We start from the raw sequence: 14,754 nt of genomic DNA on the forward strand, positions 1-14,754 counted from the left end.
GAATTGGGTGATACCAAAGAAATTTGCATGCTCCCAGCCTCTTCCTAAATTTCCTGGCCGGGGTAGATCAGGAGGCAGCATTGAGTTCCTCATCTCTCTGGTCCTTCCTGAAAGCATTGCCCAGCCCCACAGCAAACATATAATGAATCATTCATCTTTAATAGATTATGCAAATTGAGGACTTCAGATCAATGAAGATCAATAACTGCAACCATTTAATTGCCAGCAAAAACATTTTAAGAATGAGCATTATCTGAAGTCCTTTCTTGGGTAATGGCACCATTAATCCAAACATTGGATCGTGGCCTAAGTGTACAGGAAAAATTCTCTGCCCCTCTTCCTCTGCTGCCTTTCAGGGTGTTGAGGGTTTTTTTCCCTTTTCATTTCCAGTTTCCAAGTTTCCCCATCATTACCACCAGTGAACAGCTCCCAACGCTAATAGTTCTGCTTTTGTTACTCTGCGCTGATTGAAATGTCGCATACAGATTGAGATGTTAGTGCTAAGTTGCCACCTGGGAATGTCAAGCTGGGTCTGAAATGAACTCTTCTCACTCTTGGATCCAGATGGATCAGATGGGGATGTTCTCGAGCTGAGCTGGGAGTGTTGCAGGGAATAGAGTGGGGATGGCACAGGGTGGGGGGGGGGAACATGAAGAAGATTTTCTGCCTCAGCCCACAGCCTCTTCTGTGAGGCCAAATCTGTCTCCTGCTGTCCCCTTGTGAGAGTCATGTTGAAAGATTGTGCAATGTCCCTAGCCTTCAGGAATTCTGCTCTCATCTTAACAGGCTGGAATGCACCATCTTCACTGAGGCAGAAGGATTAAAAAGAATTATTTTAGTGGCCCCTTTGAATCTTAAACTCTGATTTTAGGTGCCTCACCTTTACATCCAGCTATGGGGATCTGCCTTCCATGAAGGAAGGACAGTACTGCTCTCCTACTGGCTTTGCCCCCCAAAGAGAGGAAAGTGTTTCCTGTAAGAGATGTAGATCTGCTAAATGGTAGATGGACACCAGCTGAGTTTTGTCTTGCATATGCAAATACAAAGAAAGGTGGAACAATTTTGCCACAGCTGAGCCATTTTTTTCTGGTTGGCTAAGAAACTGCATGGCTACAAGGATCCGAGATCAAACCTGATAGCAGTAAAAGCCATGAAAAAAGTCCATGAATGTCATGCTTTCTAGACACTCCCTAAATATGCAGTTCGTCTCCCCATGGTTCTCCATGACATTTTGCAGACCTCACAGTGGATCTTCTCTGTATTTGGGGTAACTCTTACTAATCCTGCCCGGTCCCAAAGTTCCTTGTAGCCGAAAGTTGCATGCAACAATATGCCTTTGCTCAGTGTTTGCTGAACGTGCAATGACTGCCTGCCTCAGCCGTGAGCTGCTTTGACCTCAGGGGCTATTAGCTGGGGTTTCTGCAAGACAACGTTGAGATACAAACTCCAGTGCTCTTGATTCTGTGCTATCAGGGGACAGCTTTTTGGCCAAGAGGCAACAACTCCTTCCCTTGCTAATAGGACTTACACCTCTTTGTCATGAGTTATTTCTCAGCTTACACTGCGAGGTTTCTCGAAGGGCCATAGCAGTTGTAGGTAAAGGGGGGATATACTAAACAGGCATGAATAACTTGGGCCTTGCCAGATGCTCTAGCTACCCAGGAGGAGATGTGCAAATCTATGGTAGCTGTGTGAGCAGGGAGCAGTGGCAACTAAAGCCCGAGAAGAAGTGATGTGGCACCACATCTCCTTACGGCTCTAGATGTGCACAGGGCAGGCAGGCACTAGTATCAGGACGGCATGCCCCGCGGCCCCAGGACAGCCATGTGCCGCTCAGGTCCTGCACGTGCCATCAGCAAAGAGGAAGTTCCTGTGAAGCAGCTGCTGCAGAAATTGCCTCCTACTTCTGTGCATCCCAATTCCTCTACTGCCTTGCACTTGCTCTCATTTCCTAGTCTCCCAGTCACACCTGAGTTGAATGTGCCTACACATGAGGGAAGGGGGAAGGCTGTGAACAAATTTCTTTTGCCAGCTGCTGTTAGAGACTCACGGGCTTAAGGAAGAGGGAGTTTAGCAGTCACAGTTCAGCAGACCTCAGTGTTTAGTTTGCAAATGCCCCCTCCAAATGCCAGGGCTGAATAAAACTTGTATTATTATTTCTCCCCAAGATAACCAAGTGTGGATCATGGGTAAGCCATGACCTTCTTGTTCTCAGAGACAAAGGAAAAAAATCACAGCGCGTACTTGGACATACCTGTCCTCCACCAACACCCATCCCTAAGCCCCATCTGGGCGTGCAAGTTCCCAATTCCCGCCTGAGTTTGCCTGTCTTTGAGTCACACCTGGGCACCTCTAGGTGTACCCAAAACTGCCAATACTCTGAATTTCAAGCTTCTCTTCAGCCCTTATGTTCTCCACAGTCTTTCTGTCTCTTTCCAGGTTTGCCACAGAGGGATATCTTGCATTAGCAGAAAAAGCAGAAGCTAATGATGATGAGGGAAATAAATAAAAAGCTTGGTTCTGCTGTTTGGTCAGGCAGCTTACCGGTCACCACAGGGTACGTCTGGGGTCCTGACACATTTGTCCCCAGGTCTGGGTTAGCAGAGGTGGATAGACTTGATTTGACTTCATCGAGACCAGGGGTCAGAGCTGGGAGGGAGTACTCATTACCCTGGGGAAGAGAGGAGAAAGACAGCTCGCTATTGATGCGCCGGGAGAAAGGGAGGGGTATACAGATGGGGGGGAGGAAGAAGAGAGATGCAAACCCCTGCACAGATGGAAGAGGAGGAGGAGAAGGAAATGGAGAAGATGAAGTGACAAGAAGGTTGCAGGGGTGTTCCTAGGATGAGCTATCCCACCCTCCTGTGTGCCGCTGTGAAGGGGAAGAGGGGTGAGGCTGGGCGCAGGATCTGGCCCGTTATCTGTGGTATGACTGAGCCTTCGTTCAGTGCTTCAGGGATGGGGATGTCTGCCTGTGCCAGCCCAGCAGAGAAGAAAGGGGAAATCCACATCCCCTCCTCTTGGCTAGGTGGAGGCGGGAGGTGTTTGCCCTGGTGACAAGGACAGCTGGGGCAGAGGACTGCAATGCCATGACTAGGACAGGCAGGCTGTAGGAAGCAGCCAGTGTTGGCCCACTGTAGCCAGGCTCTCTGCTGAGTTGTCTTCCTCCCCTCCGCTGTTACTTCTGTCCTAGCTCTTTAAAAACAAACAAAGAAGCCTCACCCCCTGCCTCTGTCACTCTGTGCATTGGGGTATGAAATTGGGGAGGGGGGAGCCACATGGCTAACAGAAGGGTGGGAGGGGGAGAGCCATTGAATCTGAAAGGGTGTCCTGTCCGAAAGGCTCTGGTAATTGCCTTTTTATTGTGGCAGCCTCTGGACCAGACGCAGGAGCTGGAGAAACCGGGAAGGCTACAAAACAGCAGGAAAAGTTGCTCTGATTAATATTACGTTAAATTAAAACTGATTTTCTGCTCTTTCTGCTCCGTTTTTTTCCATGCGCTTCCCCAACCCCCTCCCCACATCTCCCCCTCCTCCAGCGGGCTCCCCGCTCGCTGCCCCCTCCCCGCCCCTGTCCCTGCTTGGCTAGGACTGCCTAGTCATTTCCAATTCCTTCTCGTATTGATCTTCCTGTAGAAATCAGTTTTGTAATTAGCTGCAAATTAGGCCTTCTACTGGGGGTGAGCCTGCCCCCTGATTTATCACCATAGTAATTCGCTGTGATCGGAGAGAAATTAAAATGAACTCAATTAGGCTTCGGATTTGCTTTATGGGCCCTGCTCAGAGTTTCAGGGGGAAAAATGACTGTGCTGGTGCTTAATAGTCTAATGAAAGTAAATAAAGGTTATTCATTGTAATAAACCCAGGGACTCTGGGATGAAGGGAGTCCACAGCCAGCCTCTCCTTCTCTTCCTTTGTTGGTTTATGGCTTGGGGTGGTTTAAAAAGACTTTTGATTTTCATTTTATTAAGACAAACAGCTTTTGGGATAAAAGGCCAGGGGAGCGGAGGAGTAAGCGAAAGGCGGGGGGCAGAGCTGCAGAAGTGCGGAAAACTAGGTTGGAGATGGGCGTCAAGTCTCAGCTTTGGGCCATGAAGGAAAATGCTCCGTTAAAGCCCGACCCTGTGGCTCACTGGTCACCGGTGTGACCTGAGAGTGCAGGAGTTTCCGTGCAGTGCCGTGTGCCGGTGAACACACATGGCACTGTTTGCGTTTTCATGGCAAGGACGTGCCCGCATACCTGCCGGTGTGTGTGCAGAGGAAAAGGCGGACATGGGGATTTAGGGAGAGCACAGTATGCGTGTATACGGCAAGCTCATGAGAGGAGGTAGAGCTCCTGTACACACGTGCATCAGCACAGTGCTATATTTACAACTAGAAAGTGCTGTAAAATGTAAATGTGATGTATGTGCAATAACAGGTCAGTGTGAGAACGAGGGGAGAAGAGGGGGAGAGTGATTTCGGTGAGGGAATCTCCCTGCCATCATCCTATAGGCTCCTGTGGGTCCCCATTACCAGGCCAGGCCCTCACCTGCTCAGATTTGATGTGCTCTGATGTTTGAAAGACGTCAGGGTAAGAAGGACGCTCAAAAACTCGATCTAAAGCTTCCAGCTGCTGCTGGGTGAAAGTGTCGCCACGAAGGTGCTTCCGCAAACTGTCCACGCTGCTCTGGGAATCTCCGTTGGGAACTGAGCCCTCGGATACATCTGCAGGGCACAGACAGAGAAAACAGGGAGTTAGCACCACCCTGGCTCGGATCAGCAAGGAATGTGGGACAAGGACAGAGTGAGAAAGAGCAGGGCCCTCCGCCTCCACCCAGGGAGCTGTGCCACTCCTGTGGGAAGGGGAGGCTGCGAGGACCCGAGGGAAGCCCCCTCCTATCTGCTGGAGCAGCCAGGCTGCTCCCGCGGACTTTGTGGGACTCTCCTGCCCAGGGTGAGTGAGGCTGTGGAGAATGGTGCTCAGCTCAGAGATGAGTTTCGGTTCCGCTGATTTTCAGTGTTAAAAATTGCCAAATCTCCATTGCTGAGCATAAAATGGGAGCAAAGCACAGCGAATAGCATCGCTAGAAGGCTGCTAGAGAGGCAGCTCACAGAGAAACCAGAGTGCTGAGGATGGACCTGTACTGGAGAGGGCTGAGGAAGCCTAGAGTGGAGAATGGGCTCTCTTACAGCTTGGAAGGGAGTCAGTCTCTGTTGTAGCTCCCCGGTACTGATAGAAGTTATATGTCTGGTATAATTTCCTTCTCATCTGATCTTGTTCACTCGTACCCCAGATGAGTCCTTCAACCCCCTCAGATAACAGGAATGATCCTGTTTCTGATTCCATGTTTCACCAGAGACAAGTCTCTCCCTGTGGAGTGTCTGTCCCATCCAACATACATTGGTTTCTCTTACGACCTCTGTCCCATTCTCCTACATGTAGCTCGTGATTTATCACAACCCATATCTCTGTTATAAAACTCCCTCCAAAATGAGATTAATCTTTGTCTGTGTTGGTCCCCGTTCCCATTCAAAATGAATTATTGTATTACAAAACCTAGTCCTACTCAGTAGGAATCGGCCTTCCTGGTAATCCTTTGTTCTTACTTGTTCTTACTAGGAAAAAAGCTTTTTTCTGGTAGAAGCATCACCAGAAGTGTATCTCCGTCCCTGCAACAGCCCTGTGACGCAGTCCAATCTCACTGCAGTGCCTTCTGCCATGTTCCAGGTGTCTCTATCTCTGTTGTGCCATTCCATGTCTCTCACAGCCCACTCATCCCCTCCGAGGTGAGTCCATTATAAATGCCCTGCCCCATCCAAAGTGAATCTTTCCCTGTGATAAACCATCTTATCACCCACCTGTTTTTGGTTTTTTCCCCTGTTATCCCCGAACTCGAATGAGGTGCATTTATCTCAGTTATAACCCCTTTTTATCTGAAGTGAGTGAGTCTCCTGCTATTAACATCTGTCACATCCAAGGTGAGTCTGTCTGTTATAACCTCCTGTCCCAGCTGAAGTGAATCTTCCTTTGTCATAATCCCTCATCTCATCTGAGGCAAGTCTGCTCATTATAATCTTCTCCAACTGTGCTGAGTATCTTTCTGCTGTCACCTCTCAGCCTAACTTTGGTAAGACTGGTTATAATCCCCTGTCTCATCCATGCTGATACACCTCCATACTCTCTATGCTGAATCTCTACCTACTGTGCTTCATCAGACACAAGTCTGACTGTCTTATCACCCTGTCTAACCACAGATCAGGTTCTCCCTCTTACGCTGCGATTACCGTCCTGCTTTTTTACTATTTTTTTTATGCTTCAGCCTTTCTCAGTGGCTTCCAGTCTGTGAATCTCAGAAACTTGCTGTCTGTCAAGAAAGTGATTGAGGGATCTGTATAGACCTTTTCCCTCCTCTATGCGATTGCGAGTGTGCTTATGGGCAGACAGTGCTCCCAGGAGCCTGGTGTGGCATTCAGCGTGCAACGGCCAGAACCATGTCACTCCGCTGCTTCGTCTTTTAGCTTGTGGATGGTGCCAAGATGGGTATTTTCCTGGCACAGTTAATGCCCAACTGGTGGCCCAGAGTTATAACTGAGCCTGCTGCCTTCTGGCTATGAGATATATCCGTTTATAGGTGATTATACGATATGATATAATCAATAGTACATTATATACAGTAACGTAGTACAGTACCACTTGCAAGACCATAGAAAATATTACATATTGATTTGTCCCAGCCAGCAGCCTTCCCTCAAGCAGCCCCTTCTCTCTTTCTTTTCCACCTCTGGCCAGAGCAGGGCTGTTTGCTGGCACTGATGCCTGGCATTTTCTCCTCTCCTCGGGCATTTTCGCACGAGGGAAAATCCTCAAGTTCCTGAAAGCTGGAGTTCATGACAGATTTGACTAAGAGAAAACAAAGCAAAGACCAGGCTTGGTGTACTGCACACTGCGTGTGTCAGTGCAGTCTTCGTGTTTTAGATGGACTGAGCTGTTACTGCAGGGGGTGGCTTTCAGGAGGACTAGGGTAGCTCAAGGATCATGCTCCCAATTCCAGTAGGCACTTCTCTCTGGTCCTTCCCGCAGAAAGCTAGCACAGAAATCCTGGGTCTAGGCTCGGGGAAAAAAACGTGTGTTTCTGTGTCAGCACTTGTCGCAACCTGTCTGCAGCCTGTGAAGCTGTTTGCCTTTGAGGATTTTTCCACATGTGTCAGTCAGTGTGCATGACTGTGCATACCGTGATGCTCATATACATGGGTATTTTTGCAGTAGATCATTATTCTGGTATTCTTCAGATTCTGCATCACCATACATGCCTGAGCAGCTGTTTGTCTGTGGCGGCTGGTTTAGGCTATGTTTGATTTTCAAGGGTGGCAGCCCTACACTGTGTGTGGTGTTTGGTGTGAGTGGACGGGTGTTCATGTATACAGTAAAACTTCCATTGATAGTCATTAAACCAGATTTTACCTGTAGTGAGTTGCCCTGGGTGGTTACACTGATTAGTGCACACATGCACATGTATTTGCAATTCCTGTCTGCCTGCAGAGCCCCGTGCACGCATGTCTCCTGTGTGTGCACAGGCCATGCCTTTGTGTGAAGAAGCTGAAACCACAGCTTTCCCAAGTCACTGTAGGAGTCTCTTTTCCTTCATTTATTCAGGGGCCCTTCAGATCTTGACAAATCTGTCACTCTAAATTTGCGAGAGATTATGGTGCTCTCTCCCTAGCATGGAGAGAGGTGATATATGATATCTGCTGCCCCTATTGATTGCCTGATCTGGTGGCAGAGGGCTGGCGAAATGAACTTGAAATGAACATCATGCCTCAACTCATTGTGCGTATAATACACTACTTAATCCCACATTTTTCAGCCGCTATGGAATTCAATTGATCAATCATGTCCCTCTGATAGTACTGTTTTAGGGGTTATTGCTGCTCTGCTCACTGACCTTTTTATTTATTTATTTATTTGTGTCAGTGTGTGTGTGTGTGTGTGCACGCACCTAAGTGCGTATGTGTGTTTGGGAAACTCAGGACCAGCTGATAAGAAATGACCTGTATAGTGAGTGGGGAATGAAAGAAAAGGATGGAGGGAGGAGAAAGGGAAGGAATGGGCTTAGATAAGAAATCAGAATGATCAGAGCAAGCAAATAGATAGGGAGAAGTGGAAAATTTCTAAGGAGAAAGGCAATGCTTTAGTTTAGGTGGGAGTTCTGGATATGGGGGGCGAGGGGGGGGAGGTGGCACTCTGCCATGGCCTAGGCTTTAAAATCTACAAAAGAAAAGAAACTTTTGACAGAGGCCTGTAGGCTACTTCGAGGTGGACCTTGTCTAAAGGCTTGCGGTAGTACTGGACTTAATAATGGTAGGGCATACAAATCCCAGTCTTCACAGAGCAATAATAAGAGCTGTGCATATGGATTTTACTTATGAAGCGGAGAAAGTTTCACAGAGATGATCCTGAAAGACAGATTTATATGTCTTGTGTTGGTAACACTGAGACATTCACAGTCATGGATCATTATATTTTCTTCAAAACCGAAGTATTGTAAATCCCCTGTGTTTGTTTTCTGGTGTCAAAACCTATAGAGGATGTGTTTTCATTTTTTCCCTGAAACTGCAAGGGACAGACACTTATCTCTGGTTTTAGATCAAAGTTGCAGTTCTCATCTGAGCATATGACTTTGTGAGCTGGACTATCAGAAGCCTCAAATACTGTGATACACAAAGTATGGGAGCTGACAATTATGTGCGTATGAGCAAATGTGGCAGTAAGGAGTAGAGAGGACTTTGGGGAAGAGATGGAGTCCATCAAAGGCTGTGGGTGAAAGTGAAGGGAGGGCTCATGAGGAAAATTTGAGTTGGGAAGGTCTATCAGATCCCATGAGAAATGGCACTGTGGTGGGCAACAGTTGCTTCAGCTGATGAAGAACAGTGCTAGGAGTAAAAGCTTAAGTGATGGGGATTTGCCAAGAAAGCAGCTCGTGGAAGGGGTGCTGTGATGAAGCAAGGCTTCAGCTGCAGGATGAGTCTGGGGATGCTGCCTAGGTAACTCCACTAGCTGTACCATTAGGAAGCACTGTCACCTTTCCCAGGTCCCATTTTACTGGCAAGGGAAACTCTGTGGTACTGTGACACAGGGACACCTCTCTCTTAAATCAGAAGGATCTTAACAAACAGCTTGAGAGGTGAACCATGGCCTCGGTCACTGTGTCCCTCACAAGAGCACACAGTTGCTGTCAGCATGATCAGGACTGGCCTTGCACGTGTGACAGGAAACATCTCTCCTCCCAAGGGGCTGCTGAGGGAGTGCACACAGCCTATGTTCAGCGTAAACCTTCAACACATAACACAGAAATGCTCCATGGGTGTCACAGAAGTATCCTGACAGATAACAAGGAAATGCTGTGCCAGAGGACACAGGAACAACCTTAACTACATTTGACACAGGGAATATGCCCATTAAATAGCTCCAAAACAAAGAGATGTTCCCAGGTCTGGAAGCCACAAAGATACCATCATGTACAAATAGCACAAAGCAGCGTAATACAGTTACTTCCCTGGCTACAGGTGACAGAGAGCACCCTTGCTCAGGGTGGGACGGGGCTGTCTCAACAAATAATTCAGAAGTATTGCTGACATAGGAAGAACCTTTGTGGCACAAAAACATAGGAGGGTCATGAGAAGCTGTGCAGCTGGCACACAAACATGGAGATACTGTTCTCTTTTGGGGCAGGGGCTATTACCGTCCCCATGACGTGTCTGCCCGCTGCCTCGTGGGGCCCTGATCTCAGCTGGGGCCTCGCAGCACTACCAATAAAAATCACAGTCATAATAAAAGCGAATGTGACTGGCATGAGAACTGCCAGCCAGGTGACACAGCAGAACCCATCTAATTGTCAAAGCCTCTGAGGGAAACGCATCTGTCTAACGCAGTGGTGCTGAGCCGTCTGCTGAAATGCCATCCCTCTGCACCAGTGAGACAACCCTGTCCTCTCCTGCAGCCTGCCTTTGTCACCGTCCCCGCTGGGGTGCTTAACCCAGAGCAGCCCTGTCCCACTCTCCGGGCAGTCACGGCTATGTGTGCTGCCCTTTCCCAAGTCACCCTTTGTGTTAAGACTGCTCTTTCCCTTTATCTGATTTCCCTTCTCTTTTTTCCCCCTCTGATGTGTTCCCGTGTCCCCATGCAGCCCGGGCCTGTCAGGCAGCTTTCCTGGATGTCCCGGGGGGCCTTTCCCTGCACTGCCAGTTGTTGCAGTTTCAAACTCAATTGTTCTCCTCGGTACTGAGGCAAATGGAGTCATTAATTACCTTCTATCGGCTGGGCCGAGTTCAGAACGCGATCGATAGCCAGTGCTTGTCATTCACGGCAGCCAGCCCTGCGCAGACCCTCACACTGCACTCGGCGTGGGTCCAGGAAGGAGCCCAGTGCTATCGGACGTGGGCTTCAAACCCTGGCATCGAGCTCCTGCTGGGCATAGCAGACCTCCTGCATCTGTGTCTGAGCTGACCCCCAACCAAGGGAGAGATCAAGGACAAAGACTGAGGAAGGGGATCACACATTTTCACATGGTCAGAAGTGTCTGGTAGTGGTGTCCTGGTCTGCACAAGCTGATCCAGTCTGGCTATCACAATGTTTCTAGAGACTCCATTTGCCTACTTTATGATTATTAAACTAATACTGTATTCCCCACAGCAGGGACAAGGGCAAGAACTGGCAGTCCTAATCTGGCAATCTTTTCACCTGTGTAACTTTCTTGCCCTACTTAGTAGGGTTTGGAAAAGGAAGGCTGTAAAATTTGGTTTACATTTCCTTCCAGAAGAATTTTTGCAGCCTTTTGGGCAGCGTGAAAGAAGGTGTCATCTCTAGACGGGTTAGTTCTGTATTTCAGCACATAGTAGTGCTGCAAGAATTGTCAGAGCTTTGGTTGTGATAACTGAACTGGTGGGGAGAAAGATGAACCTCAAATTCAGGTGGTAAGGATCCCAAGTGAGTGCAGGATAGAGATGACAGAGCATGGAAGGGGCTGGCAAGGTTCAGCAGTGCATAGAGAAGGAATGTTATCAGGGATCTACACTGTGATAGTGAAAGAAGATACGGTACAAGTTCAGGTTATGTGCAGTATCCTGCAGAAATAGGGATAGTGGGAGATGAGTGCTGGAGGAATATCACCCCAAGGAAGTGTATCAGCCTTCGTGAACTCTGCAGTTGTTCAGATTTCTGTGTCCTTTTGCCTCAAGGGAATCCACAAGACTGCATCTGAGTATGCAAATTGATGGTACGGTGTCTCTGTAATTTAAGTGTGTCAGTGACACATAAACTGTGTGTATTTGTTACTTACATGCTCAGGCTCAGAACAGAAAGGCTCAGAAACAAAGGGATTTTATGTTTTGAAATGAGGGTATAGTTCAGATGAGGAATTGGTGAGCAAGGAAGGCTGCTCATGCAGGGAAGTGAGCGTGCCTGACCGAGGAACAGTGAGATGTGTGCCAGTGCCTGACAGCTGGGGGGCTGCAGTGCTTTTAACACAGGAGCTGTGTGTGACAGAGTACCTCAGATGGAGCAGGGATGGGCAGTGCAGCTTTAATGCAGGGCTTACATGAGCAAAATGGCAATGCTCAATGAGAATGTAAATGAAATGAATTGTGTGTGCAAATGTGTAATGAAGTGTGTACTCGGATCTGTCTTGGATTATCATGGGAGCATGCAAATGTGCATTTAAGGAAGTGAGTGTGTGTATGAAAATCATATGTATTTACTACAGCATCTAAGTGTATGATTGCAAATTCAGCCCAGAGCATCTGGGAAACTAAATCTGTACAGACTTAGGTTTGTGTGTTAGTAATAATCAGCACATCCAGCCCTACTGAATACAACAGTAAAGGCCTTCCCAGGTGTTAGGCTGCAAGCAGCTGCCTCAGACATGTGTACAACATGTACTACAGCATGTGTGGATGTGCAGATGAGGTGTGTTAGCCTGGGTAGTCAAAGCTGGTGGCTTCTGTGCGAGCAGTCGCTGTGGCTTTGTGACCTTTGGGTATGCTGGAGGTGAGTGGACATATTCTGCTCTCAGTCAGGTTGTTGCAAATCCACAATTCCCTTACCTCAGAAGACACACTGGGGATTTATACCATTGTAATAAGGGACAGAGTGTGGGTCCAGTATCTCTTACTAGCACTGTTAGGCTTGACTGTTAGCCAGACAGAAATGCAGCTGCCTCCAGGACCCAGTACACTTGCTTTGTTTATGTTGGTGGAGTAGCAAGCAGCACTATCACACAGCAGGCCAGATCCTCTAGTTAGTGTAAATCTTTGTCTCTTGCATTCAGTGGTTACACTGATTTACACATCTTGAAAGTTATCAGAGGGGTTATCCTGATTTATGCTGTTGTGGTGTCCACAACATTGCCTTTAGTGCAGAGCCCTCAGGGAGAGCTGCTGCCGCAGGAAGGCAGGGAGCTGGGAGCTGTGCTGTTCCCTCTGCCAGGGCCGAAGATGTTCTTAGCATCATTGACATGACTTAGCTCCCTTCTCTCTTCTTCCTAAGCCCATTTGTTGGGGAGCTACTTCTTGGCAGGATCCCCCTTGGTGAGCACATAAAAAAGGGTGGCTTTTGTTAGCTCCAAAGGACAGAAGCAACGCAAAAAATTACATCGCATGCAGCCCTAACTATGCTTGTTTAGAGAAACTGCTTGCATTTATGAAGTCTTTGGTGCGGAAAGCAGGGTTGCAAATGACTGCATCAGAGCGACAGTAAAGGCCATTAATTTCCTGTTATGTTTTCCTGTGTTGGGGGCTTTATTAATTTAATTTTACACTGTCGAACAACAGCGAGCGCTGACACCGCCACACTCGGAGGGTTTTTTTTTCTCTCAAGCAGTGCTTTGCCTGACATGCAAATCAACACTGCTATCAGGACTGCTAGAGACAAGGAAGGGAGCACAGAGCTGGGCTGTCCCCATCCAGCCCCATCTCCCAGTTTCTCAGAGATCCCCGAGATTCCAGTGGAGCACACTGGCACCTGAGAGGCCACCAGCACTAGGGCTCAGCAGATCTGGATCAGGCCATGGACACCTCTAATGCACAGTCTAGAAAATATGAAATCCTCTTTAGCCTACTGAGTTCCATTGGCTTGGTCCCCCACTAACGTGCCTCTTAATACCTCCTTTCCTTCCATTTCCTTTGCTCTAGACTCTCCCTTCCTTTCACTCCACCTTATTTTCCCCTCATACACACTTTTACCTTAACCTTAGTCAAAGAAGGCTGTGCCTGCCCCTGAGCCAGATGCTAGTGAATCATGTTATCGGAAGCTCTTCTGAGTCAGCACTAAACCAGTGCTCAAGCAGAGTGTTTTTAGAGCTGCCATTTTTGACGTGCCATAAAACAAAGGCTCCAATCACTCAGAGTCATTAAAATTCCCATGGCATTTTTTGCAAGAGTGCAGACATTAACCTGCCTGTCCTGAACAAAATCCAGCCTGAGTGATTACCCACAGCATATCTTAATTCTCCTGTGGTTTCATTTGGACATGGCACAGCAAAATTTCACTGTTGATGCTCTGTATTGTTCAACATCTGCCATGGTCCACCCGAGAGTCAGCCACATTTCAGTAGTAAACGAGATCCTCAGAATGGGAAGGTTAATAAACAATGTATTATACAGGATGGGTAATTGCAAAATGCCATGCAATGAAAGAGCTACATGCTGCAGTCTGCTTGCACTGTCACCATGCAAACTCTTTTTTTTTTTTGAATGCTCATTCCTATAATAACTGTAAATCATTAGTAGAGTAATTTGGAATCTTTCTGCATGAGCTAATGTAAAGGCCTTTATTGGTATATGAAGGAACCTGTACTGATATGACCTCTATAAGATGTATGTCGGAGACATGTTCCAAATTGTAAGAGGTAGTACCCAAACAAGAGGGGGCCCGGTCATGGGTAGCAATCAGTTTCACAAACAGGAGAGGACTGTGTAGAGAACAGACATAAGTATCTTTGAGGATTAGCTAGTGGGGTATTTTTTAATTTGCTGGGATTAAGTAAAGTTGTCCCAAACTCTAGGATAGTTCTGATCTGCTTGCATGGTCAACTCTTCTGCTCAAGGCCTACCTCTTCCCACACTAGATGCCAAAAGCCAAAGCAAAACAACTTTGGGAAACCAAGCATGGAAGTATACCTGTCCTTTTTAACAGCCTTTTCTAAAGCATCTAAAAGGACTAGAAGGCACTCAAGGCTTAATGGACATTTCATACACAATAACCACCTCATTAAGGTTTAATCAGATGCCTACAAACCTGTTTCAATGCAGATCCCCTAGCTTAAAAGCAGAATAACACCTCTGAGCTCCCAGAAAAGGCAGAGCCAGTGAGAGAAAGAAACCCTGACCTACTCCACATCCAAATGGAAACAGTGATACCCACAACCTAACTCCTATTCTGGCACTGTGCTCCTATATGTTTTTCCTGTAGCTGTTGACCTGTGTGGAAAGAGGACTTTGTACCTTGAGCCTGATGGGATGTAAGCAGTAGGATGCTTGGATGGATGAAGGAAAAGCAAAGGAGAAATGTGGACCTAGGCATTATTTTTAGGCCCCTTGACAAAACTCTGACATTTTAAAGGGCCTTAAAATGGGCATGAATTGTATTTGACACCTATTCAAACTGTCCTGTATTTTATCTGATCAATGCATGAAACAATCACCTTCAAAGAATTATGGATGGAGACAGACAGAAGACAGACAGACATGTCTGCTATGTCTCGATAGATAAGTATCTGTA

The 14,754-nt window shown here is 47.4% G+C and overlaps 1 protein-coding gene across 6 annotated transcripts in view; it reads right to left on the bottom strand.

Moving 5' to 3' along the window:
- PAX2 (paired box 2) overlaps positions 1-14,754 on the bottom strand; it is an 84,594-nt gene that overhangs the window by 21,515 nt on the left and 48,325 nt on the right. For all 6 annotated transcript variants that reach the window (XM_059821422.1, XM_059821420.1, XM_059821425.1 and 3 more), the window contains 2 exons: positions 4,531-4,706; positions 2,545-2,671 (listed from right to left, as the gene is read on the bottom strand). In XM_059821422.1, coding sequence (XP_059677405.1) covers positions 2,545-2,671; positions 4,531-4,706 — 303 coding nt within the window. The remainder of the gene's footprint in view (positions 1-2,544; positions 2,672-4,530; positions 4,707-14,754) is intronic.

Source organism: Gavia stellata, chromosome 9, assembly GCF_030936135.1.
Source record: "Gavia stellata isolate bGavSte3 chromosome 9, bGavSte3.hap2, whole genome shotgun sequence".
Taxonomy (NCBI): Eukaryota; Metazoa; Chordata; class Aves; order Gaviiformes; family Gaviidae; genus Gavia; species Gavia stellata.